The sequence below is a fragment of the Suricata suricatta genome, chromosome 8 (assembly GCF_006229205.1).
Source record: "Suricata suricatta isolate VVHF042 chromosome 8, meerkat_22Aug2017_6uvM2_HiC, whole genome shotgun sequence".
Taxonomy (NCBI): domain Eukaryota; kingdom Metazoa; phylum Chordata; class Mammalia; order Carnivora; family Herpestidae; genus Suricata; species Suricata suricatta.
In genome coordinates, this window is record NC_043707.1 from 73,240,809 (window position 1) to 73,266,261 (window position 25,453).

At 41.1% G+C, this 25,453-nt stretch overlaps 1 protein-coding gene across 1 annotated transcript in view; it reads left to right on the plus strand.

The window, feature by feature from the left end:
- Positions 1-24,805, plus strand: part of LOC115297650 (uricase) — a 31,477-nt gene extending 6,672 nt beyond the window's left edge. The window contains exons 2-8 of the mRNA XM_029945811.1: positions 4,257-4,475; positions 7,226-7,342; positions 7,441-7,519; positions 17,218-17,404; positions 19,391-19,514; positions 21,655-21,738; positions 23,829-24,805. Of these exons, the coding sequence (XP_029801671.1) occupies positions 4,257-4,475; positions 7,226-7,342; positions 7,441-7,519; positions 17,218-17,404; positions 19,391-19,514; positions 21,655-21,738; positions 23,829-23,903 (885 nt within the window). The 3' untranslated portion in view covers positions 23,904-24,805. The remainder of the gene's footprint in view (positions 1-4,256; positions 4,476-7,225; positions 7,343-7,440; positions 7,520-17,217; positions 17,405-19,390; positions 19,515-21,654; positions 21,739-23,828) is intronic.
- Positions 24,806-25,453: the final 648 nt, after the last annotated feature.

Consider the following 25,453-nt stretch of genomic DNA (forward strand, 5'->3'; position numbering starts at 1 on the left):
ACTTACAAAAAAAGTTAAAAAAATCTTCCTTAATATTTTCGACTTCAAACCTATCTGCTGGGCCTTGTAGGATCCAGGCCAAGAACCTCTCATCCTGTAGCAACAACCGCTAGCATTTTTGCTATGGCCTGCACTACAAGAACACTCACTAGCTTATTCCAGGAGTGAAAAATAAGATTAATTTGAAATCTCTTGGAGTTCTTTCCAACCTTACTTGCAGGTAAGCAATGATTTCCATCCCCTTATCTTTCAAGACATGTCTAGGAAAAGGGGTTTTTCTTTAGCAGAGCCTGGTAAAGATGTATTGCTTCTGATGTTCTATCCAGAGTTTTACTCTGGGAAATTGGGTTTCCTTTTGTGACTTGCTTCCGGAAGCCACCCAAGCCCAGAGAAGGACAACCCAAGTATGAAGGTAGCAGGAGCCTTGTCATAGCAGCTGTCTTCCTGGATTGGTGTGCAACCTAGAGATTTCTCTCCAACAGTACAGGAAGGGCCCTTTGATGCAAAATTCGACATCTAGTTATTATTTATCAATGATAATCATGGCTAACGTATATTAAGCACTTACTATTTGTCAGGCTCTTTTCTGAGTGTTTTTCCCCCTCACGTTATCCTCGCAGCAATCCTGACAGTGGGCACCACTATTGTTCTATTTTATAGATGGAGACACTCACCTCCACGCGCAGAGCTAATAGGTGGCACAACAGAGGCTCCCACCCGTGTGCCTGATTCCAGAGCCCAGAGCCTGCCCCCTTCGCCTCCTGCGCCCCTCCAGATGAGACAGACCTTTCATTGTATCTCCTCCTGCAGTTATCACGCACATAGGTCTCCACCATACAGGACAGGGTTCTGGCACCTACTTCTGACTTCTTTGGCTACAGAACTGGGGAAGTTGTATTGAGCCGAGCAGCCTCATTTCTGGTCTGGACCGTTATCTGTTCCGTCAGGTCCTGCCAAGAGGCTCCCGGGCATCCCACACGGTCCTTGTTCCATTCTGCTCCATCCTCAGATGGTTATGTCCTTTTTCTTCTGACTTAATACCCAGCAAATGTGATTACTCCAGCTTTGCCGAGGGGCTGACCTCCCCGGCACGCCTCATGCAGGAGGATGCCTGCGTGGCGCGGAGGGCTCGGGCTTGTTAGCAGTGTGAGCACTTTGCGCCGCACCACTGACTCTCTCTAAGCTCAGTGCTGTCCTCCGGGGCCTTTGTTCTCCAGACGGCTGTGCCTGGGATCTCCAGGCCGTGGTGATCAGACGGCAGATGGCGCCTTCCCCGGTTTCCCCGGAAGAGGAACTTCCTGATTGGGGTTTCAGCTGAAGTGGCAATTCCTGTATTGAAATCTTTTGGATGTTTTCATTTAACTATTGCATGTCACCACGCAAGTGGTGGAGGTGGTGGCGCACCATTCATTCATTCGCGACGCATTTATTAAGCACCTATTTATGTTCTAGGCACTGTGCTGAGCACTGGGGTTGCCATGACAACTAAGAATTGTTCGAGCTTTCATAATTTCCCATTTTTGAACATATCAGACACATGATGAGGCAATTGCGATATAATATGATAAACACTGTGATAAGGTGATAACAGTATTTCCAGACACAGAAGGGGCACCGGACCTTGAAGGGCTAGCGGATTCCCCCGGGAGAAGTGTTATCTGATACCTGACTAAAAGAAGTTAGGCAGGTGACAGGAGGGGTTGGTAGTTGGGCAGAAGGAAGAGAAAGGGGGTTCAAGAAAGAAGGAATAGCATATTCAAAGCCTACAGGCAGAGACAGCCTTCAGAGGCCGGGCAAGCACAATCAGCTTGGGAGGGCTGAAGCCGAGTTTGAAACAGGCTGTGTGGCAAGATGGGAGCAAAGTTAGGGATCTGAAAGGTGGCTGTCACGGAATCTTTCTTCTTTTTTAAAAAAATATTTATTTTTGAGAGGAGAGAGAGAGAGAGAGAGAGCGAACGAGCACTAGTGGGGGAGGGGAAGAGAGTATTTGAATAGCCTCTGTACTGACAGCAGTGAGCCCCACATGGGGCTCGAACTCACAAACAGATCATGATTTGATCCAAATTTGGTTACTCAACCGACTGAGCCTCCCAGGTGCCCCTGAATCTTTCTATGTATCATGCAGGAACACTTGCTTTCACAGACTGAGCTACCATGGCTTGGGTATTTAATGGCAGTGGATAGGACCAAGAAGTTAACATTCATGTGTGTCCCCGGGCTGATGGACCATCTCAGAGACCTTTGGTTCTGGCCCCTCGTTCATGCCATCCAGGAGCCCCAAGCCAGCCAAGTGCCCTCTTCCCCCAAGTGGAATCCCTTGTGGCTCAAAAGACACAGCAGAGTCTTCCTCTGACTGCTGCCAGCAGTGCTCTCTGCTCTGAAAACTGGTGCCTTTACTCTAAGTCCCATCTGCTGTCTCTGCTGCCACTGTGCCCACTGCCAGGCCTGATGTGGCCACTAGTGCTGGGGTTGACCTCACTGCAGCACTAGGTACTAAGAACTGAGTCAGGCCTTTCACCAGCAACTCCTACAAGTAGGGGTGGTTATCCCCTTTTGTACAGCTGGGGAAACTGAAGACTCAGAGCCAACAACTTATTTGTTGCAAGCCACAAAGCTGTAGGTGGCAAGATAGAATCTGGACCTGGTCTGATCCCAAAGACTCAGAACCACAGCGGTGACTCTTTCTCCATCAGTGTTATAGTTCTTAGTAAGCTCCTTTAAGTCTGCTCTTCGAGTTTTCTCATTCATCCTTTTCTAGAAGATGAGACCCTCCAAAATTGGGGCAGAGGCTTTTGAGGGCCCTTTCCAAGAGTTGTCCCTTAAATCAGCAGCATGCCCCACCAGGCACGCTCCGCCCCAAGATTTAAGACAGCCTCCCATATCTCCCATTTTGATTAGCAATGTAACAATAATTTCTGATGTTGGTTAATATTTTACAATTCCTCCCAGAGGATCTAGTGATGCTTTATGTAAGCGGATTTTTAGGGAGCCTGTGTGCAGTTAGCCGGCGACATTCCTTCTTTGTGACTGTCCCCAGGCTAGCATGGCATGTTGTTTTTCATTTGCTTTTTATTTTTGTCACTTTCTGGGATTATCATTTTAATGTTCAATTTTGATGCTAAATAAAACAGGTTTCTCTGTCCCTCTGTCTCCTCTTGCCTTTTCTTTCAAACACCAGTAAAGCCCAGGGACGAATCTTATGAATCCGAGCGGTGGAGATGGATGTATTTGCTCATGAGAGCCCCAGCTCCAAATAAGGGCACTAATGAGTCAATCACCAGGCTTTTATTAAGTGTCTGTTTGCTAAAAGCAGAGCTTTTCCTGCAGCCAGATGGCCTGGCTCTGCACTCCTGAAGGGAATCTGGACCCTGTCACTAATTACTCTTCTTCCCGGCAGCAAGTAGGGGAAGCAATTTTCAAATTGTTTTTAGTGATCATAGGGCATTTTCTCCAGAATATCACTCTGTATAAAAAAAAAACAAGACATAATCATTTTCAGTTAACATAGTCAAACATTTTTATAGAAGAATGGCAGTCTGCATAGTGCTTAGGAGAATAAAAATCAGACCCAATGGATATGAGTATGAATCGTTGGCTCTATACTGGCTGTGTGAAATAGAGCAAGTCTCTTAAACTCTGAACCTCAGTTTCTCCCTCTGTAAAATAGGAATATTAGTTCATAGAGCTGTTACAAGGATTAAGTTGCAGTTATTAAATAAAACAGAGTAAATAGTTTGTCCAAGAGATACTGTCATTATTATTATTACTTATTATTATCAAGAAAGCCAGCTATCTGTTTGTCTTCAGGTTAGTTTGATTTATTTTCATCTGTTTCTTGCAGTTCTCTTTTCTCCATAAAAGTTCCCATTTTGGGGGGCACCTGGGTGGCTCAGTGGGCTAAGCATCCGACTTCTGCTCAGATTATGATCTCGTGGTCTGTGAGTTTGAGCCCTGAGTTGGGCTCTGAGCTGACAGCTCAGATCCTGGAGCCTGCCTCGGATTCTGTGTCTCCCTCTTTCCCTGCCTCTCCCTCACTCAGCCCCTTTCTCCCTCTCTCAAATATAAATAAACATTTAAAAATTTTAAAATAAAAATTCCCATTTTTCTTCAAAGGTAGGATATGGCCTTGCTTTCATGAATACTCTTAACTTTCTCCTTTTCTACTTAGGCAGTTGAATCAAGGCTTGAAGAACTTGCAGTTGACTTTTTGCTTTCATGTATCTTTCTTCAATATGATGACTGTATTTTCATTGCAGAATGAGGAGGTGGAATTTGTCCGAACTGGCTATGGGAAGGATATGGTAAAAGTTCTCCACATCCAGCGAGATGGGAAATATCACAGCATTAAAGAGGTGGCAACTTCAGTGCAACTTACTCTGAGCTCCAAAAAAGATTATCTGCACGGAGACAATTCAGACATCATCCCCACAGACACCATCAAGAACACAGTTCACGTCTTGGCAAAATTTAAAGGGGTATGTATCATTCTTACATACATCTTTTTTCCTAATCTTTTGTGCCTATTTTTTTCCCTAATTTTTAAAATCTTTATTTTTGAGAGAGAGAGAGACAGAGTGTGAGTAGGGGAGGAACAGAGAGAGAGAGAGAGAGAGAGAGAGAGAGAGAGACGGAATCAGAAGCAGGCTGCAGGCTCTGAGCTGTCAGCACAGAGCCCAATGTGGGGCTGGAACTCACGAACCATGAGGTCATGACCTGAGCCAAAGTTGGACGCTTCACCAGCTGAGTCACCCAGGCGTCCCTAAATGATGCCTATTTTGATGCAGAATTCACTGAACTGTAATATATCACTTGCTTACAGCAAGTTCCCTTTACTTTTTAACCCTATTTTTACATTTAGGCCACTAAATATTTTTCTTTTCTATTCTAAAATTCTCAGCCTTACAGAAAAGCTTTTCCCCCCACCCCCTTAATCTCACTTCTCTTTTTTTGGTTCTCAACTTACTACATCTCAGGAAGAGAATCCTATCTGACAAATTTACATGTTCTCTCTTAATTAGGATCATTGGCAAGTCAACACCCTGGGAGGATTTCAGAATAGAATTTTACACATTTTTTGTCATGCATTTCTTTGATTCCTGTTACTTATTTATTTATTTTTTCCTTTTAGAATGGCGTGCATTTATTTATAGAAGAAAGTACCATTTCTCTTCCTTGTGTTACTATAAAAGAAAATCTTGAGTACAAGATATATTTTGAAATATATTGGTCCAACTTTTAATGCCTTCCTAAATTTCTCTACTGCATGACCACTTAGTATCCATATATGTTGGTAATTGTATTCTTCAAAAGGGTCTTGGAGCTGATAGTATCTGATATTTTAGCACTTCAACTTCTATTCTTTAAGTATGAGGGAAGCTGTTTGACCACCAGCAGATTTCTGGGAAACTTAAGGTGATTTTTCTTTTTGCAAAGAAGTCTAAAAAGATAAGAAAACTAGACTAGAACATTTCTTTTCTCATGCTTTTGCATGAAATCCACACTCAGAATGCATGAAATGAAAACAATTAATTGAAATGTAATTTCCACAAGGCCTACCTCCACCCTGAACCGTTGGCTTGCTATTCAGAGTGGCCTAGCAAGCATAAACATTTTTATAGAAAAACACATCTCTCTCTTAAAAAATAAATTGAAAATAGGCTTCTGCACTGCACTGCAAAAGAGGGTCAGGTAACACAGCTTCTTATATTTCCTGTATTGTGTGAGAGACGCAGAAAAGCAAAGAAATGGATCTGAATCCTAAAGACAATTCAAATTTATTCATTGTAATAGAGCAAACATATAATTTCTTTCCAAAACAAGGCACTTTTTACTTTTGTTTTTTTAAATTGAGGTATAATTGGCAAACAACTTTATATTTCAGGTGTACAACAGGATGGTTTGGTATTTGTGTATGTGGTGAAATAAATTTTTATTTCTTGTCATTAGCACTTGTAGGAGTTACTATCTTAACTAATTCCAAATACATAATACAGTCTTATGACCTGTATTCGCTGTGTTGTATAATACGTCCCCATGACTTACTAATTTTACAACTGGAAGCTTGTGTGTTTTGGCTCCCTTCACCTGTTTTGCCCATCCCCTCTCTCCTGGCAACCGCCAATGTGTTCTCTATATCTGTGAACTTAATTTTGTTTGTTTGTTTTTGTTTTGTTTAAAGTCCACATATAAAGGAGAACATATGGTATTTGCCTTTTCCTGACTTGCTTCTCTTAGTATAATCACATCAAGGTTCATCTATGATCTATGTTACCACAAATGTCAAGATTCACTCTTTTTTAGATGAATAATATTACACTATATATACACACACCATGTAAATATGGGGTAAATAATACATATAAACAGGTATATATACCACTATGTATATTACCAATATATATTACATTTTCTTTATGCATTTATCCACTGACAGGACACTTAAATTGTTTCCATATTTTGGTTATTGCAAATAATGCTGCAATGAACATGGGGGTGCATATATCTTTTTGAGTTAGTATTTTTGTTTTTCAAACTAGGACACTTCTGAGAGTAAAATAAGATGCTAAATAATTATTCTGGGACAACAGGCATAAAACAGAACTGCCCTGGGGAAACCTGTACAAATAGTCTGCCTTAGGCAAGACACAAATCATCTGTAGACTCTCCTATGACCATAACGCATTGTCTAGAGATCACTATGAAGAATTTGTGTGGAAGTAGGGTGCTGCTTCATGGGGGTGGAGAGCGAGGGACAGTCAATAGAAAGTCTGTTTGCTAAGCAAGGAAGCAGAAGTGGCCGTATGCTAATGTTTTCCCTTGGGAAACTGGGAAGCCCATTTGCCAACCTCATAAAGACACCTCAGTGTTTTGGAGTACACCGTAGTATTGTAGTTGGCGTGGGTGATGACTAAGCTCACCGAACGGAGAGTCTAAATGTTAAGTTTTCTTGTGCTCATCCATTGATTGACATGTTTCTTCCTGCAAAACAGGTTTCTTTTAAAAACAGGGTAGTCTCACTTGATAATGGTGATGTATTAACTACACTTAGGAGACCTTATCAAAAGTTGGGCTAAGGACCAATTCATCTCTCGAGGCTCTTTCAAAATGTGTATTTCCCTGATTCTAAAAAGGATTTCAACAGGAAAGGGAACTCCGTGGATATTTAAACATTATTTTAAAATAGGGGAGGTATTTCTGATCACTGGCATTTTATTTCCTTTTACAGATCAAAAGCATAGAAACTTTTGCAATGAGCATCTGTGAGCATTTCCTTTCTTCTTTTAACCATGTCATCCGAGCTCAAGTCTACGTGGAAGAGATCCCTTGGAAGCGTTTTGAAAAGGTTTGCTCAGTTATTTGTGCTCTCAGTTTAATTAAAGAAATTGGCTTTATGACATATGCTGAAATTTTACGGGAAACAATTTTTTCCCTAATTTTCAGAATGGAGTTAAGCACGTCCATGCATTTATTCACACTCCCACTGGAACGCACTTCTGTGAGGTGGAACAGATGAGGAGTGGTAAGAAAATATTTTTCATGCTTTGATTCTGCAATAGCAATTTCAATATTTTTTTCTTCTAAACAATTCCGTTTATTAACATTGAGGAAAACTGTTGAGTAGTTTGAAGGCATTTAAATCTGAGATGGGAATGGGCATTGTGATTCTGGAGTATATTTAAAAACAGTCTACTCCTTTATCATAAAAACATAAAAATGAAATAATACATTTTGCAAGAAATCTAAGGGTTGAGTGAGATAGATCATTTTTATTATCTGATTCTGAGGTAAGGAAAAAAAAGGCCTGGGCTAACAAAACCCCAAATCTCTGAATTTTCTGACCAGTACTTTTTGTACTATGCTAATAATTATCATATCCTTTATAGGAAATACCTAGTAAATAACAATCAAGTTTCCCTGACATTTTATTTTCATAATAATAAAACCACTGATATTATTATAATTACTGTAGAATGAAACTCATTTAAATGGCAATGACAATTATGTAATTCTTTCTATTCACTAAGAAATTGAAAACTTAAGCACAGAACAGGGGCATCTGGGTGGGTCAGTCGGCTGAGTGCCAGACTTCAGCTAAGGTCATGGGCTCAGGTCATGATCTCATGGTTCATGGGTTCGAGCCCTGCGTCAGGCTCTGTGCTGACATTTCAGAGTCTGGAGCCTGCTTTGAATTCTGTGTCTCCCTCTCTCTCTACCCCTCCTCCGCCCACACTCTGCCTGTGTCTCAAAAATAAATAAAGGTTAAAAAATTAAAGGAAAAACCCTTATGGAACATAATCACAATATGGCCTTATTAGTACTGAGGATTGAATTTAGCAAATACCAAAATTCCCAAAGCTTGTCTTCCGCAGCGTGGTTAGGATTGTCAGAGCAGAGTAATAATTGCTACGAGTTAGACCAGAGGTCCTCTAGAAACTGTGGAGCCAAACATGGTAGAAAGGTATCCAACCTAATAAAAAATGGACTTTCATGATCGTTATAAATTCAGAGGGTGGACTCTGAACTTTTTTCCTTTTCAATTATTCTTCTGTTTCTTCTCCTCTCTTTTCCTCTTCTCTGGAATTCCTTTTCTTTTCTGTATCTCCTTTTTCTTCTCTAGCTCTCTTCAGTAAGAATTTGAGGTAGCATCTCATAAACACCAGAAACATTGTAAACTTAATAAAATAGAAGTCCCTTCTCATTCTGAGTTCTATTGAATAAAGCCTTCCCTTAGACAGTTCTATTGTATTTGCTGTTATTTAATATTTTTTTGCTATCTGTAGTAAATTTTAGGCACAGCCAGGGACATCTTGGTATTTGATTAACAGTTATGTAATTTTTGTCATATAAAGGAGATGGAATAACTAGTTGTTACATTAAGTTGAAAAGATAATGATTTCTTAATCCCCCAAATGTAAGGTCATATATATTGACTTGCTGATGGAGCTGTTTGTTAGTTAAAGTAAAACTTTGCTTCCTTCCTTCCTTCCTTCCTTCCTTCCTTCCTTCCTTCCTTTTTTCCTTCCTTCCAAATGTGACTTTTGGGAAGAAAGAGAAAGAAAGTTTTCCTAACTCCCCAGGTCAGTGTTTTCCTTCTCAAACCACACTGACTATGTTTGTAAAATTATGAACTCTAAGCTGGCAGAGTCGACCAGAAATATAATGCAAGCCACATATGTAATTTAAAAATTTTCTAGTAGTCGCTTTAGGAATGCAAAAACAAATTATTTTTAATAATAGATTCTATTTAATCTGATATATTTACAAGACACTTTATGTAATAAACTTTATGTAATATTTCACATTCTTTTTTCAAGTTAAGTGTTTTGAAATCCTGTGCAGATTTTATATTCACAGGACATCTTAATTCACATTTACTGTATCCCAAGTGCCTAAGAGACACATGTGGCTAGTGGCTACCATACTGATTAGCCTGGCTGTAAATGATTTTTAAGTCATTTCACAATATTTAGCATACTCCTCTTTCAAGTATGTGAAAAAATAGTTCTAGATAGGGTCTAGAATTTGATTTTGGGAGAGCTAATTAAAGAATGAGAACATGTTGAAATACTATTCATTCAACAATTAGATTTTGAGGGCTTTTTATGTATCCTAGGGCTGTAAATTCAGAGGTGAATAAGATATTCCCTGGCCCTAGTGAGTTTGCAGTGGATGAATGGTAGGAGATAGACTTTTTAAAAGATTATTGCAATAAAAGGGGCTAAAAACCACAACAAGGGCATCAAAGTTACGCCAGGGAAGCAAAGAGGTACAATAAAAACCCTTCCTAGGGCAGTCTGGAAGGCTTGACAGGGGAGGAGAAAATATTTCAACTGATTTTTGAAAAATGATTCAGAATGTGCTAGGCACAGGAGAGGAAAGAAAATTACAGGTGCAAGAAACAGCATGTATACAGGAAGGAGCCATGAAGAAGTGGAAGAGGGAAACTAGCGTATTTTCTATATCTGCCTTATGCCAATCACCATCCTGGGCAAGTGATTTTCGTGTTGAAAGGCCAAAACATTTGAGGAGCAGTAGGAAGTTCAAAGGTCTAGTTCTTAGAATATAAGGAGCCAAGATGTACACGAAGAGATTGGTTTGGGCTGGATTTTGAAGGGCCTCATGCACCGTACTAACAAGATTCGTGTAATTTGGAAGCAGTTTTACATGGTGGTAAAGGCATACATTTGGGATCAGACTATACTGTATTTGAATTTGAGTTCCACTACTTAATAATTTTGTGACTGTGAGTTACTTATGCTCATAGTGGTTTTCATTTGTAAGATGAGGATAACAGTGTCCACCTTAACTTCCCAAAGAATTAAAGGAGATAAATATTAATATAGAGCATTTAAGCACAGTACCTGGCTCATAGAAAGCATTCCTTAAATGACAGCTACTATTGTTATTATTTAGGATGTCAACAGAGACCCAGAAAAGGTGTGTGTGTGTGTGTGTGTGTGTGCTGTTCAGTAATTCTGACGAAGGTTATAGTGATTTGGCTGCAGAAACAGGCAGTGGGGAGATATTTAGAAACTTGTTGCGGAGATGGAGAAATGATGGAGTCAGATGTAAGGCCGTGAGATGGAGAGATGAAGGGATTGACTGCAGAGGTGGAGGAGGGCATTGCGTGAGGCATTTCTGAAGGGCACTGAGCAGGCCTGAGTGGCTGGGGAGGGGTGGAGCTTGGAGAGGAGGAAGTTGCCCTCAAGTCCAGATCTTGGGGAAGTTGGCTGAGGAGAACACGTATGATTAGCAAGTGATCAGGAGGAATCTGGTGATTTGGGGGAATAAGAGATTTGCAGACCATCAACAGACTGATGGTAGGTGAAGCTGTGAGCAAGAAGGAGCCATTCTAGAAAAACACGTGAGGCGAGAAGAGGAATGTGACAGGACCCAAGGGAAATCCCCCAGTTTATGGGTTGGGCAGTCTAAAAAGTTAGCAGAAAGGTCAGAGAGATAGAAGGAAGATTGGAGAGAGTGATATTGTGGAGGCAAAAGAAAAAAAATTAAGAAATCAGGGATAGTGATTGTGATAACAGGATGCATAACACACAGGCTCCTCTGCAGTGGCTCCGTTACAAGAAATTCACTGCTTTTTGTTAAAGTCCAGTTTAGTGGGTGTGTATGTGTATGTGTATCTATATGTGTGTGTGTGTGTGTGTGTGTGTGTATGTATCTGTGTGTGTGCGTGTGTGTGTGTGTATTGGGGTAATGTTCTGCTCCAAGAAGTCATCCTATGTTTATGCAACTGTAATGCCCAAGATTTAAATATCACCTCCAAAAACCAGAGGCCACCAGGGAGACCAAGTCACGCATGCAAAAGCAAAGGACAGTTTTATTATGGCTTAGGCTCGCCGGGCCTAAGTTCAGGCTCACAGACTTTACCAGCACAGTGGATCCGTGCTGAGAGCTCTGAACAAGGGCTGAGTAGGGTTTTTATGGGGTTTGGGAAGGGGGAGTTACAAGAAATTGTGACACAGGTACAGTGACCCAATCATAATGGTACAACAGTATTGGTGGCAACTTTAACCATACACGTTGTTCAGAGTGTTCGTTACTTTTGGCGGGACCCAATCACAATATTTAGGGTATCTTTGAAATTAACTAATTACAGAGTGAGTTCAGGGTCTTATTCGGTGACTATTGGGTTAATTTCAACATTAGGTAACAGGGTCCTATCTAAAGTATCCATCTGCAGGCCTCACCCTTAGGAATGTGGAGAGTGGTAGCTGGCCTTTCCTGATTGGATACCACAAGGTGGTCTCTCCTGCCTCGGGTAATGTGTAACCGCCTAATAGTTCCGGAGAGACTGACCCTTAGACCTTCTAGTTTAGAGGGGGATCTTGAGGCCTGTCATGGAGTCTATTAGGTTCAGACCTATGTCCTTACAGCAACCTAACATTTTTATCCTTACTTTTTGGGGTCACATTGAGAGTAGATCCCCTAACCAGACAACTAGGACAGGAAAAGAGCTTGGAGGAGCAAAAGGAGGAGACAAACCTCCACCAGCATAACACCAGGCCTGAGACTAGAGCACGGCACTTCTCCAGGAGAAAACCTAATCACACAGCCACACCCAACTGCAGTGGAAGCTGGGAAATGTAGTCTAGCCAGGTACCTAGGAGGAAGAGGAAACAGATTTAGTAAATGGCAAATGGTCTTTGCTATGAGAAGGTTCAGAAGTCTGGATTACAAGAAAGTGGAACAGTAAGTGTGCAGTTTGATAAATAGATTACTGGTGTCTTCCACAAGAATATTTTAGCAGGGCCCAGATTTTAGGGCTCTGCTGATCATAAGAAGAATACAGGCCACTCTTCATACCATTGTTCTCTCCAGGAATTAATGGAGCCTGAATTATAGTCACCTGTTTGCTACAGAATGGAAAAACTCATCATAGTAAGACCAAAGCTTTTTCTTTCTGCAGAGAGCCATAAATCTTCAGGGTAGTGCAGTCATTGTGGCTGTGTTCCCAGAAGCTCCAGCTCGACTCTAATCTAGAGTCCAGAGTCTCTCTGATATCATGTAAGGATGGCAGAGATCAGGGAGCAGAAGAAGCATCTGTTGCCTTAAGTGTATGCAGTATATATGCGTACATGTATATGAGTATGTGTATATTCCAGTGTTGTGTATATAAAGATGACATTTGTACTCCATCCCTCTTTGGAGAGTAAGGATTATGATCTTAGGGTAGCGAAGTTTAATCCTTAATTCGCTTATTATCTACAAGCTAAAACTGCAGATATTGTGAGGTAAGTCAATGTACAGGCATTGTCATAAGAAATATCTTTGCATAGGCTTCACTGAAGGAAATAATCATGATACACACACACACACACACACACACACACACACACACACACACACCCCAGTTCACATGGCAAAGACTGTTGTTACAAACCCGTAAGCAATGCTTTTAGTGAGGCGCTAGTTAGCTGGTGAGAATTCTGTCCTGTTAAACACACGTACTTAATCATACATTTATCCATGCAGCTCCCAATGGGGACTTTTCCCAGCAGGATATGTAACTGATGGACTGGATTTTTTCTTACCAACTGAAGAAACATTTTTGAAAGCCTACTGAATCTTGAGCACTATTTTAGACCCTGAGAATTGCTGTAAAACTCCCATTACACTCTTTTCTTAGTGGATCTTGGAAAGCTACATCATTAAGTGTACTTTTGCCTGTTTCAGAGTCTGTTAGTTCCATGGGAGCATCTGGAAGAGAGAGAAATTTGTTCACCCAAATAGTTATATTTGGGACTTGCCAAACTCTAAGACCTGGCCTCTGAGCATGTGATGCAGGTTGTTGGTTTAAGTGTTCTAAAGAGCCTGGATCTTCCAAGTTCTTTCTCTCATGTGTCTCTCTGAACTACAAGCATAGTTTAGTCTTGAAGTTGCTGGTATGCTTGAGTCACTACTTTGGACTAAATGGGCTCCCCAAACCTTGGCATTATTTGAATTATAACCCACAATTCTTAAAGAATCAAATTCCTCCCAATCTGCCACTAACTATAGAAATTCAGCTAAAGCATAGCTAAGTTGTGGACAGTAGATGGAAAACACATCTCTACTAAGAGATACTGTCTTCTGGTAGTTAAAAAAAAATCTACTGACTTGGAGACCAGTGGGGCATAGGAGGTGATTTTAAGGGGGAAAAAAGTGATGAAATTGAGGTCCTGCAGGAGAGTAATTGCAAAGGCATCAAGCTGGGCAGGTGGAAAAAGTGAGATGGAGGGAGGGGGAGACCAAGGACCTTTTCGATGTCCTGTGTATGCCCTTTTCAATGTCAAGACTGAAGTGCTCCTCATTTTCTCCAAAAGAGGAGCTTTTGGTAAACATAAGTCTTTTAAGCTCACCTCAATCATAACCTTGTACAAAAGCCCAGTTAACTTCCTCCCACATGGCTGATGCCATCTTTCTCCATCAAGAAGCACATGGAGGGATCGTTCACTCTTCCCGCACGAGTGCAATGGACTCCCAAAGGCAAATGATATTTAATTTTCCCTTTTTCTAGCACTTTACAAGTTTGAGGTTTTCTACTAGAATGATTTAATATAGTTTTAAAATATCCTCCTTTTAGCTATTTGTGTCCTTTTTGGAGGTGTTAAACATGGAAGCAATTATCCTCTTCATGACAGGATTTTTTTTTCTTGGCTCAATAAAGCTTTGTGCTTTGTGACACCTGATGCGTAGGTAAGGAATCAGGCTTATTTTCTATTAATTCACAGTGAGTTTCTTTCCCTTAGAGAGCTAAAGGGTAGGATGTATGCTTCTCTGAGAGATAAACCACAATCTGTTATGTGTGTAGGAGGACACTAAAAGCTAGCAAAGATTATGTTCTAGCAAAGTAAAATGTGAAAATCTTCCCTTTGCATTACTCTATAATGATGGCATAAAGGCAAAAACAAAACAAAAAAAAAGCTGATTAAGTGGTTCTATGACAAGTAACCTAGAAAAGGACAGTCCTTTTGGTTGAAATAATTCTGCCAGTCTAAATAGAAGTTGTTTTTAGAGTGCCAGGCACCATATTTTTAGTCGATGGGTCCATGAATTTGAAAGGCTCAGGTTCGTACCAGTGTTCAGAAAGCTGGGGCACTGCCAACAGGGAATATAAAATAAGCTCTTTGATTTCATCCATAGTGTCTAATGTGTGCCAAGGGGGGAAAATTCATATTAAAAGAGAATAGGGATTTTTGTTGTTATTGTTCATAGAATGATGAGCGCACTGGAGTAGATGGTTTGTGTTCTGCCAAAACTGTGGCAATAGTTAATTGTCTTTGGGAGCATAAAACATTTTACTTTATGTGAAACCAAGACTAAAGCACATTAAAAAATGCAACTTCTTTCTTCATGTTCAGATGCTAGCAAGAAAATAGACCATTTAAAAAGTTGCCTAGCAGAACTGACACTCCCCAGAGATCAATAAATCTCATCCCAGGACTGTAGGTGGATAGAGACGGCAGGTCAGAAATAGTTTGTAAAACCCAACGAGAAACATGAGAAATGTTCACAGGGAGTTAATGTTGATATGAAAAAGTCAATTATCACAACATCATGATAATAACTTTTATAAAAGCATTTTCTGTGGGGCGACCATTCTACTAAGCCCTTTATAGATATTGTCTCAGACATCTATCAATTGTAGGAAACAGGTATGGTGATTATCTCCATTTGCAAGCTGGGAAACTCAAGGTAAAGAGGGGCTAAGCAATGTTCTGAGGGGAACAGTGCTCATAAAATACGGGAGGAGAGGCCCTGAGAACACTGACATTTGAATTCAGGAAATCTTGAGTTCCAAGGCTGTGATCTCAGCCACTGTGCAACACTGCATCCAGAAATCCTTTCATGATTAAGGCCATTGGAGGAGCCAAAGTCTTATTGGCTTACATGGATGCTATACAGGAAAACATCAACTAGGTAAAAGTTGACTTTGGTTCTCATTCACTTTCTCTTTATTCCCCCTCCAAGGAATACTACTTGTTCTAACCCCATTCCACATTGCAAACCCATTATTTCATTTCTATAGGATTTTGTTTTCTAGAAGGGATTACTATTGGAAGTAGATTATATTAGTTTATAAAGGCTTATGAAGTCACTCCTTTATGGTGTCTTTGTATTTCAATAGGAAATTTTTAAGGAATAAAAAGTTTTTAAGACACATAGGGGCCATTTCTAAACACATAGTTTCCATTTCAGATGAATGGAGATGTTATTTTTTCTGGCTGGGGGCTCTGTCTGAGGCTCTCAAAAAATACTGTGGAAAAGGAGATGGCAACCTTCTTGTCTCCTGGAAAGGCCTCATATTGTAAAGAAATGGGGAGACACAGTGAAATGGAGGATAAAACATCATGGGGATGGGGAGGGATCCAAAAAGAAGGAAATAATGAAGTGCTGAGTTCAAATTCCACTCCTGCCAGTTTCTAGCCATGTGACTATAGGCAAATGGCTGAAAGTCTCCTGTGTAAGAATCTGGTTACTCAGCTGGTCAAGCAGCTGGCTCTTGATTTTGGCTCAGGTCATGATCTCGCAGTCCATGAGTTCAAGCCCTGCAGAGGCTGCTTGGGATTCTCCATTTCCCTCTCTCTCTGCCCCTCCCTCCTCTCTCAAAATAAATAAACAAACATTAAAAAAATAGCTAATAGAATTTGAGGATTAGGTAAGATAAAGACTGAAAAATGCAGCAACTAAATGTATGCTGATCATCAGGATGTTTTCAGCTAATGTTGGTGTCCTCCCCTTCCCCTACCATGCCATGTATGACATTTGGGTGGGGAGTAATCAGGAAGGGACATGGTAAAGATTGATGGAGGAGAACGGTCTAAAAGAAAAAGAGACTAAGCTGTGAAATACTTATTTTCTGACGTGAATCAATCTTGTTGCATGCATTCACTCATTCATTCAATAGATACTTATTGATTGCTTCTGCAATTCTCTTGTATTTTAAACTCAGCCTCACTTGGATCAGCTCTATACAGCATTTAGAAATGCTGATTGTGCAGAATCATGTCTTCATACATCCAGAATCCAATAAACCAAGGCAACTTAAAGCATTAGGCATTACTGGTGTCTTTCTCTTGATCCTTCTTCAGATATAGTTTCCAAAGAAGACTTCCTAATGTTAAATATCATTTCAATTAATATATTATCCTGAAACGCTCTGATCAGAACACCTTATTTAATCAGCAAATCTACTACTAACCACTGGCCATTGCTCTCTTTGGTAGATGTACACCTGTGGCTGGGAAAATATCAAAATATGGTCATTATTTACCTACTTGGAAAACTCCACAGCTCCTGAGTTAACCACAGCAATTGAAACCACATAGATGATGTAAACTATTGGATTATTAAGAGCTGCTCTGGATTTTAATTGAGGTCATGCGTTATATTCCTGTTCTTCAACTTTAACACTATGTACAACATGGATACTTGATGCCTCTTGCTCTTGAGTTATATACTAAACAGGCCAAGAAGGATAGATGTTCCTCAGGACAGGAGAAAGGCAGGGAATCATGGAATTCAGATAGAGAGAAAGGCACACCATCCTCATAATGTCAGAGGAGACATAGCGACAGAAAACATGGATGGTGAGGTAGGTCTTTGTTCAACAGTGCACCATGTTTTAATGACCAGGATTCTCAGAGCTAGCTATCAATAAGAAGACACTGTTTTATGTATGTATGACCTCTTCCCCTCTTACCTTTTTACTTAAAACAGGACCTCCAGTCATTCATTCTGGAATCAAAGACCTCAAGGTCTTGAAAACGACCCAGTCTGGATTTGAAGGATTCATCAAGGACCAGTTCACCACCCTCCCTGAGGTCAAGGACCGGTGTTTTGCCACCCAAGTGTACTGCAAGTGGCGTTATCACCAGTGCAGAGATGTGGACTTTGACACTACCTGGTATGAGTGTGTGCTAAGGCCTGGTGCTGGCTATGCCCTCTCCCCAGGGGTCCCAAGGTCATAGAGTCTTGGATCTGAAAGGGAAACATAGAAGCCACTCAATTCATCCTCCCCACTGTTCAAAGTCCCTGCTGTTGGATAACAGACAATGGTCTGATTTGCATTAGCAAACCTGCCTTGAAATCTTAGATGCTATTAGCTAAAATAACCTTGAATGGACCACCTAATTTCCCAGACCTTTTGTTTTTTTAATTGATTACATCAGTAGTTCTCAAACATTACTGTGTATCAGAATCACCTGGAGGGCTTGGTAGAAAGCAGATTACTGGGCACACCTCCAGAGGTTCTAGTTCCGTAGACCTGGGGTGGGGCCTGGGAACTTGCACCTCCAGTAAACTCTCAGCTGCTGCTGTTGCTGGAGCAGGAGCCAAGCTCTCAGAACCACCATATCAAGAGAGCATAATAATATTTGGCTTTACTACCTCATGGTACACACGGAGAGAGCTACCTGAGGCAACTCCTCCCAGTTTGCCAAGGACTTTTCTGATTTTAACACTGAAAATCCCATGTCCTGGGAAAACTCTCAGTTGATAGGTGAACTGGGATAGTTGGTCACTCTAGGCTAAACTAAAAATGAGATATTTACAGAAGCAGTTTATAAATGATAAATGAGTTAACAACATAAAGGTACGATTATAACATCCTTGGCAAGCAAGACTTAGGCCTCTGGACTCTGAGTTTGCTTTTTGACCAGGCATCTCATTCCTCTGCTGAAGGTCTCATTGCTTGAAACTGCCACTTTCTGATGAGCTGGAATCTGCCCCCTGGTAGCTTCCTCCCACTGGTATAGTTTTGCTCTACTCCTTTTATTATGTAATGGATCTGAAAATGCTTACAAAGAACTTCACCTCAATCTTCTTTTTCCCAAGTGTTCCCATTGGCAGAAGACTGATGTATTTCTGTTGGAAAGAGCACAAAATTCAGCCCGGCAGAGTTAGGGTCTTAGCTGGTCCGCCCACTAAGGAGAGGAAGTTAGTATGGATCATGTAACTTTTAAGATTCCTCACGTCTAAATTTTGCAAATAATAATAGTACCTGCCTCAGGAATATTGAGAGAATTCTGTCAAGTAATCACATAAAATCCTTAGCACAGAGCCTGGCACAGAATAAAACCCCTAAAATTGTAACAATTCAAGGAACTGGCCAGTTTGAGCAGTAAGGGAATTGGAGTACTTGGAAGTCCTCTTCATAAGTCCTTCAAATGTCGTGAAGATTTACCCTAGAATGCCCAGTGGGCCCTCCTTCCAGAAGATGAAGGTAGCCTAGTGACACTCAATACCTTTGTTGAATAGGGTGTGTGTCTGTGTGTGTGTGCACTGTAAGATTTAATAGATGGAGGCAGAGATGAGAGGAAAGAAAGAGACCAAGTTATGGAGCCAAGAAAGCCTTTATTGGGATCTGCGATTCCCTGGCGAGGTTCCGTGATTCTGGGAGTGGGAAGTCAGGGAAGTTGCACCTGGTACAGAAGGCGCAAGGTATTTTATGGGTGAAAGACTTCCGGGTTTGGTCTTGAGAGGGCAGATTACCAAATAAGGGCATTTCAGGGACATGGCGGGTTGGGATAGATTGCCTCCTCTGTCGGGGTGATGGGAAGCTGGAGCTTCATGATTGGCTGTTTTCAAACAGCGCAGACATTCCAGGTCTGTAGGTGAGGGGTGGGGGTTGTAGGTGCATGGAGTTCTTCTCCCACCCACAGCAAAATGGCTGCTCGGTTGCCATCTTAAGGTAACTCTTACATGTGTTTGTGCATGTATGTGGGTAAAGAAATGGGAAGTGAGTTGTGGGGGGCATTACAAGATATTAATCTCTTCTAAAACCAGCAATAAAATTGTTAACTACAGAAGAGAAGGTCACTGCTTCTTAGCATTATAATGCACTCCTAAAAGACCACCCTATGAGTCTGCAGTTGTCTTTTCTGTATTTTAGGGATACTGTTCGGGATATTGTCCTGGAGAAATTTGCTGGACCCTATGACAAAGGCGAGTACTCGCCCTCTGTCCAGAAGACCCTCTATGACATCCAGGTGCACTCTTTGAGCCGGGTTCCTGAGGTATGTTTGGTCACTTGCCATTCTGAGGCCTGAGAGAACTTGTTGTGTCTCCTGTCATCTCTGACAGAAGAGCTGAGAGTTAAAATAAGACAGTGGAAGACACTGAAAACTGACATCTGTTGTTGTTCAAAATCTTGTTATAGCAAGTGAGAAGAGAGCAAAAAATGGAAAAATCTGTCCAACCTGAAAACATAGACCACTGCTATAGTTCTTTAGTTTGTTGAAAAGTCTTTGGGTCTTTACAACCTGCCACAATATAAGCCTTATATCAGGATGCTCAAACCCCCTGAAGGAGGGATAAATGCCTGAGAGTCTGTTTCAGGGGAGCCAGAGAATGAAAGGTAGATGCAGACAGATTCCATTCATCCATCCACTTGATGTTATTGAATGGTTATTATATCTCTGTCAGCACGCAAACAATACAAAGATAAATTAGACAGTGTGCCTGCCCTCAAAGGGTTCATCATTAAGTAAAAGAAGGAAATAACTAAACTAATGATATGGTAGAGCATAAAGCATTACAGAAATACAGAGAAAGGCACCTAACTCAGGTATGGAAGATTGGGCCAGCCAGACTTTCTGGAGGGAGAGGTGTTTGAGTTGAGTCTTGAGGGACAAGTAGGGGTTTTATATGAGTTCACACTTGAGGGTGTGTATGGTAGGTATAAGATGGGAGCAGCATGGAATCATCATTCACTGTTGAGGTTCTGCCTTATGTGAAGTGTCAGGAGTGAATGTCTTTCAATGTGCCTAGGGTTGAGGCAGAAATCAGACCAAGAGGATCTTTGTGGGCTTGTTTATAGTCTGTGCTTTATTTTCAAAGCCCTTAGGAGCCATGGAGGGGTTTAACCAAGGTGTAGCACTATTGGATTTGCACCCCAGAAAGATCACTCTAAAAGAAGGGTGATAAATTAAAAGAACAGCAGACCATAGTCGCGGAGACCTGTGGGGAGACGATTGGGAGGCAGAAATCTGGCAATCAGGGTCTGAACTAAGTAAGGCCATGATGGGTGGAGATAAAGAATACCAGTCTTAGACACAGGCAAGAGGGATCCTGCCATGACCTGGCACTTTCCAGGCTGTTCTCTGGCTATCCTTTTTCCACTGGATGTAGAGTCAGTGGGGCCAAAACAACAAATCTTTCAGGGGTGCACACATCCCTGTCTAGTTTCTCTGGATACCTGCCCCCCAGAATTAACTGCCCAAATAACCCTGAGACCACTTTTAGAACCTGTGCAAACCTCTTCCCCAGATCCATCCTCTGGAGGCAGACCATGCCATCAATGTGTATACCCTTGGGCCTGAGAGTGGGCAAAGGGGCAGATGTTTTCAGGAAGTGTGGATGAGACTTGACAAGCAAGCTAAGGTGTCCACGTGAGGCCGAGAGAGAATAAAGGATGGGCCAGGGGCTGGGGTCTGGCTCTTCCCACACTACCACATCCTGGTATGGCATTGCAAGCAGTCATGGAAATTTCAACTAGATTCTGCCTTTCCAGGTTGTTATGAAGGTATATTTGTCAAGTAAGAAGGATAAGACATATTTCACTTAAAATTTTTTTGCATGGGGGCACTTGGGTGGCTCAGTCTGTTAAATGCCTGACTCCTGGTTTTGGCTTAGGTCATGATTTCATGGTTCACTTGGGATTCTCTCTCTCTCTCTCTCTCTCTCTCTCTCTCCCTCTCTCTGCCCCTTCCTTGCAAACAAAAATGTTGCTTGTCTGATTCAAAACTTTAAACATGTGGCATGGTGGGCCTCCAACTGTACTCTTACCCCAGGGCCTGTAAATGTTCAGGAGAGGCCTAGGGAGGAGGAAACGGACTGAAAAAGAATTTAGAAGGTCTACTGGCCAGCACCAGGAGGCCAGTTGGATACTGAAGATCTCACTGTTTTCTGACCCAAGGAACTCTTACTTTTCTGAGAACAGATTTTGTACTTGGAGGGAAAAAGAATGCATCCACCATCTAGTATGGGAATAGCAGGAGACAACCATGTCAAGAAGTAGAAGAACATCAGAAGGTGTCTCAGACACAGAGGTGGAACTTGAATAATGGGCTAATGGGCAGTTGGGTTGCTGGGGAGGAATGAAAGAGAGATATATTAATAGATACCCAACATGATTCATATTACTTTGGATTCCAGATAGAAGATATGGAAATCAGCCTGCCAAACATTCACTACTTTAACATAGACATGACAAAAATGGGACTGATCAACAAGGAAGAGGTAAGAGAACTTTAAAAGAACATCTACCCTCCTACCCCTACACCCTTACCCATTTTTATAATAGCCTTTGTTTTTGGAATATTTATAGTTGCCACTGATTAGAGTCCTCTTAGATTCTGGGCCTTTCAGTACCTGAGGCTGGAGTGCCGTAGAAGTGGGTGAATGATTATGGAGGAGGGTTGGAAGCTACAGAAATTAAAAGACAAAGAAAGAACAGAGTGTGCCAGAGGAGACAACTCAGAGATGTACTTCTCCAAACAGTGCCACACAGGGTCACAGCTTCATTCTTCTTCCATCATGAGACAATAAGGAGAAAAAAAAACAGATTCTATTTTCATTTTCTTTCATCATCTTTAACTTTTGATTAAGTAGTCAATTTAAGTAGCATATGAACAGAAAATGTAAACAGAAAAAAAGAAAGACTATTTGTGTTTCCAACTGTAATTATAGAAAGCTAGATGAGGGGGTTGCCTGGGTGACTCAGTCGTTAAGTATCCGACCCTTGATTTTGGCTCAGTTCATGATCTCAGGGCTTGTAAGGCTCTACAGAAATGGCACAGAGCCTGCTTGGGATTCTTTCTCTGCTTCTACCTCACTCGCAGGTGTGTACACGCGCACTCTCTCTCTCTCTCAAAAATAAATAAATAAACATAAGAAAGGAAAGAAAGACAGAAAGAAAGAAAGGAAGGAAGATGAGGAAGTGCACTCTTTGAAAAGACACATTGTTTTGGAAAAACACTTACCCGGAATTGTTTTAAGCCATGGCAGAAGGTTAAACCAAGTGTGTCTGACTAGTCAGCCCGACGTAGTGGGTCCTGGGAGATTGGAGCTGGCCTTTCTCTCTTGACCCATTTTGAGAATGGTAGGATTTCTTTATTCTTGTTTCTGTTCTGCAAATCATGTTAATGGGGTCCATCGAGCTGTGCTACCACAGCTTCAGGTGAAGGCTGGGGAACAGCACTGGGAAACACAGGTCATGCTTAGGAGCCTGTGATAGCTTCTAGAGAACCCTGAGTCACAGACGAGAGAAACGCTGATCTCAGGAACTGTTCATTCAACTGAACTGGGAGACAGCATCGTTGATGTCACTGGAAGGAAAGGATGTCGATGACCAGAATACCATTAATTAGAATTAAAGGCCTTTAAAATAAGTACCTTCTAAAGGACAAGAGACAGACCTGAAAGTAGTCTTGGCCATGTCGACCAAAGGTAAAACAAATGGGTTCCAAACAGAAAAGGGTCAAGCATCATGACTGGAGTAGCGCTTAGATGAGGAACCCAGCAGAGAAGCGAGGTCTCCTCAGGGCCCCCAAACCTGTGACCTGCATTGATCCCAGCTCAAGGACATGTCGCATGGCTTGCCAGGTGTGTCTCTATTTCCAGGAAGTGAGACTTGCAGCTTCCTCCCCTCCACGTGAAGCCTGCGTGGGGGCCCCGGGACAGGAGGGCCCAGATTCTTTGGGCCAGGGCTCCGCATGAAGGCACCTCAGAGGCGGAACAGGTTGTCCTGACTCTGTGTCTGCGCTTTGGGGTTGGAAGGGGGGAGCTGCTCTCAGGCCCTCAGCCCAGCAGGCTGTACAAAGTGAAGGCAACACATGAGAAGCAGGGAGTCAGGCCACACTGACAACAGTGGAGAGGTGACAAATCACGGGGAGGCAAGACGGAACCATGGTAAACCCGCAGCTGTGGAGCCATTTAGCATTGGGCTACCAGCCCTGAGGACCTCAGATGTTCCTGAGGGTGTGGTATGACAGCATTGGACATTGATAGGTGTTCAAAGCGAATCCCCAAGTAAAGGCCAAATTATGGTCACCACATTCTGTTTAAAAAGCAGAGATATACAGTGATTTAAGAAACACTTATATCCTAGTGATTCAAATCTTTCAAACTCTTTAATCTTCTGGACAATCAACTCATCCCTCAACTACTGCCGGAAAAATAAGGCATTATCATGCTTGATATAACTTGACTGTAGGGCATATCCATTTTCCTGTTTAGCGCGTTGTTGTTTTTGTTTTTAATATCAATTCATCGAAAAAAGGAGAGGTTTATTTTAATGCCTCTGAAGTTGCCATGTGGTTTTTCTACAGGTCTTGCTACCGTTAGACAATCCGTACGGCAGAATTACTGGTACAGTCAGGAGGAAGCTGGCTGCAAAGCTGTGACAAGGCAGCCACCTCCACCGGGAGTCTACGCTCAATGGAGGACTTCCGTCAGCCTCTTGTGATGCTGGAAATCATAGCATGCAACCATGCAAAATTTCAAAGTAGTATGTTGATTTACAGTGTTAATTTTCCTCCTGTATGAAAGAATTCTTCTACTGCTAGCTCAGCAAGGTGTTCTGTGATTAGTAATTATAACATACTTCATGGATACAGTTTACTTTACAAATGCTAAGCAGTATTAGAACAGTCAGAAATCAAGATTTCTTTTTAGTCGTCTTGTGCCTTCCTATCTTAGAGAAGCTTGAGAATCAATTCACTAAGAAAATAATCATGAATTAATGGATGTGTCATATCAATTACTTTGTGCACAAGTTCAAGAGTAAGCATTGTTTTCATCCAACTGATACAAAAACTGCTTTTGGGCAATGCAGCACATAGAATGACAAAATCATCTTTTGAAAAATATCACCGTTGTGACTTCAATTAGACTGAATATTTTGGTTTCTAAGAATGCTCTACCATATGTATCACTGGGAATTTATTTATACTCTATAAGTACTTTTGTAATCTTAATGTGTTGGTTTTATGACTTTTACAACTCTTAGAGAATATATAGTCCACACTAAAAAAAAAAAGTATAACTTATTTTTCTTTGAATAAGGTCTCACTTTGGCACAAAGAACCCATCTAATATGTGCTGAGTCAATACACCAAGCAATGAATATAAAGATAGAAAGAAGACGAAGAGACTCCCTCTATACAAATATCAGTGATGATGTGTCTAGATGGTGGGATTAGGAGTGATTTTTATTTTTTGCCATGTGCTTTTCTGAATCTTCTGTATCTGAACATTTATTACTTTTATAATCAGAGAAATAAATATAATCGATGATTTAAAGATATATACAGTCTTGACTGGTGATTGTCTTTATATCAGTTGAGTACCACTACTTATATATATAATGTATATATACTATATATAATATACATATATGGTATATATAATGTATATATACTATATATAATATACATATATGGTATATATAATATATTTTAAAGCTTAATAAACTATAATTAAACTATAATTTTAGAAACCCATGATGAAAACCTGTCCACATGAATCTTCTAGATGACCTTCTTCCATTTAAAAAAAATCTCCATTTATTAACCTTTTTAAAATCTCCATTTTTAAATAAATGCTTATATATAAGTACTTCATATTATATGATAATTCTGCTTCATTCCTCTTTATAATACTACAACTTAAGCTAACATTGTATAGTGTTTAATTTCACAAACTCACTTAAATCCTGGATCTACTTCTTTCTAGCTCTATGACAAGTATCCTCATCTGTAAAATAGAGGTGAAATAGAACCTGTCAAATGGTTAATGTTTGTAAAGTGCTGTGATAGTATTTATGGCTGACGCACGGAAATTTCTATACGGTACTCCCGGGGGGCTCAGTTTGTTGACAGTCAGACTCTTGATTTCGGCTCAGGTCATGATCTCACGGTTTGTGAGGCGGAGCCCTGCATAGGACCCTGTGCTG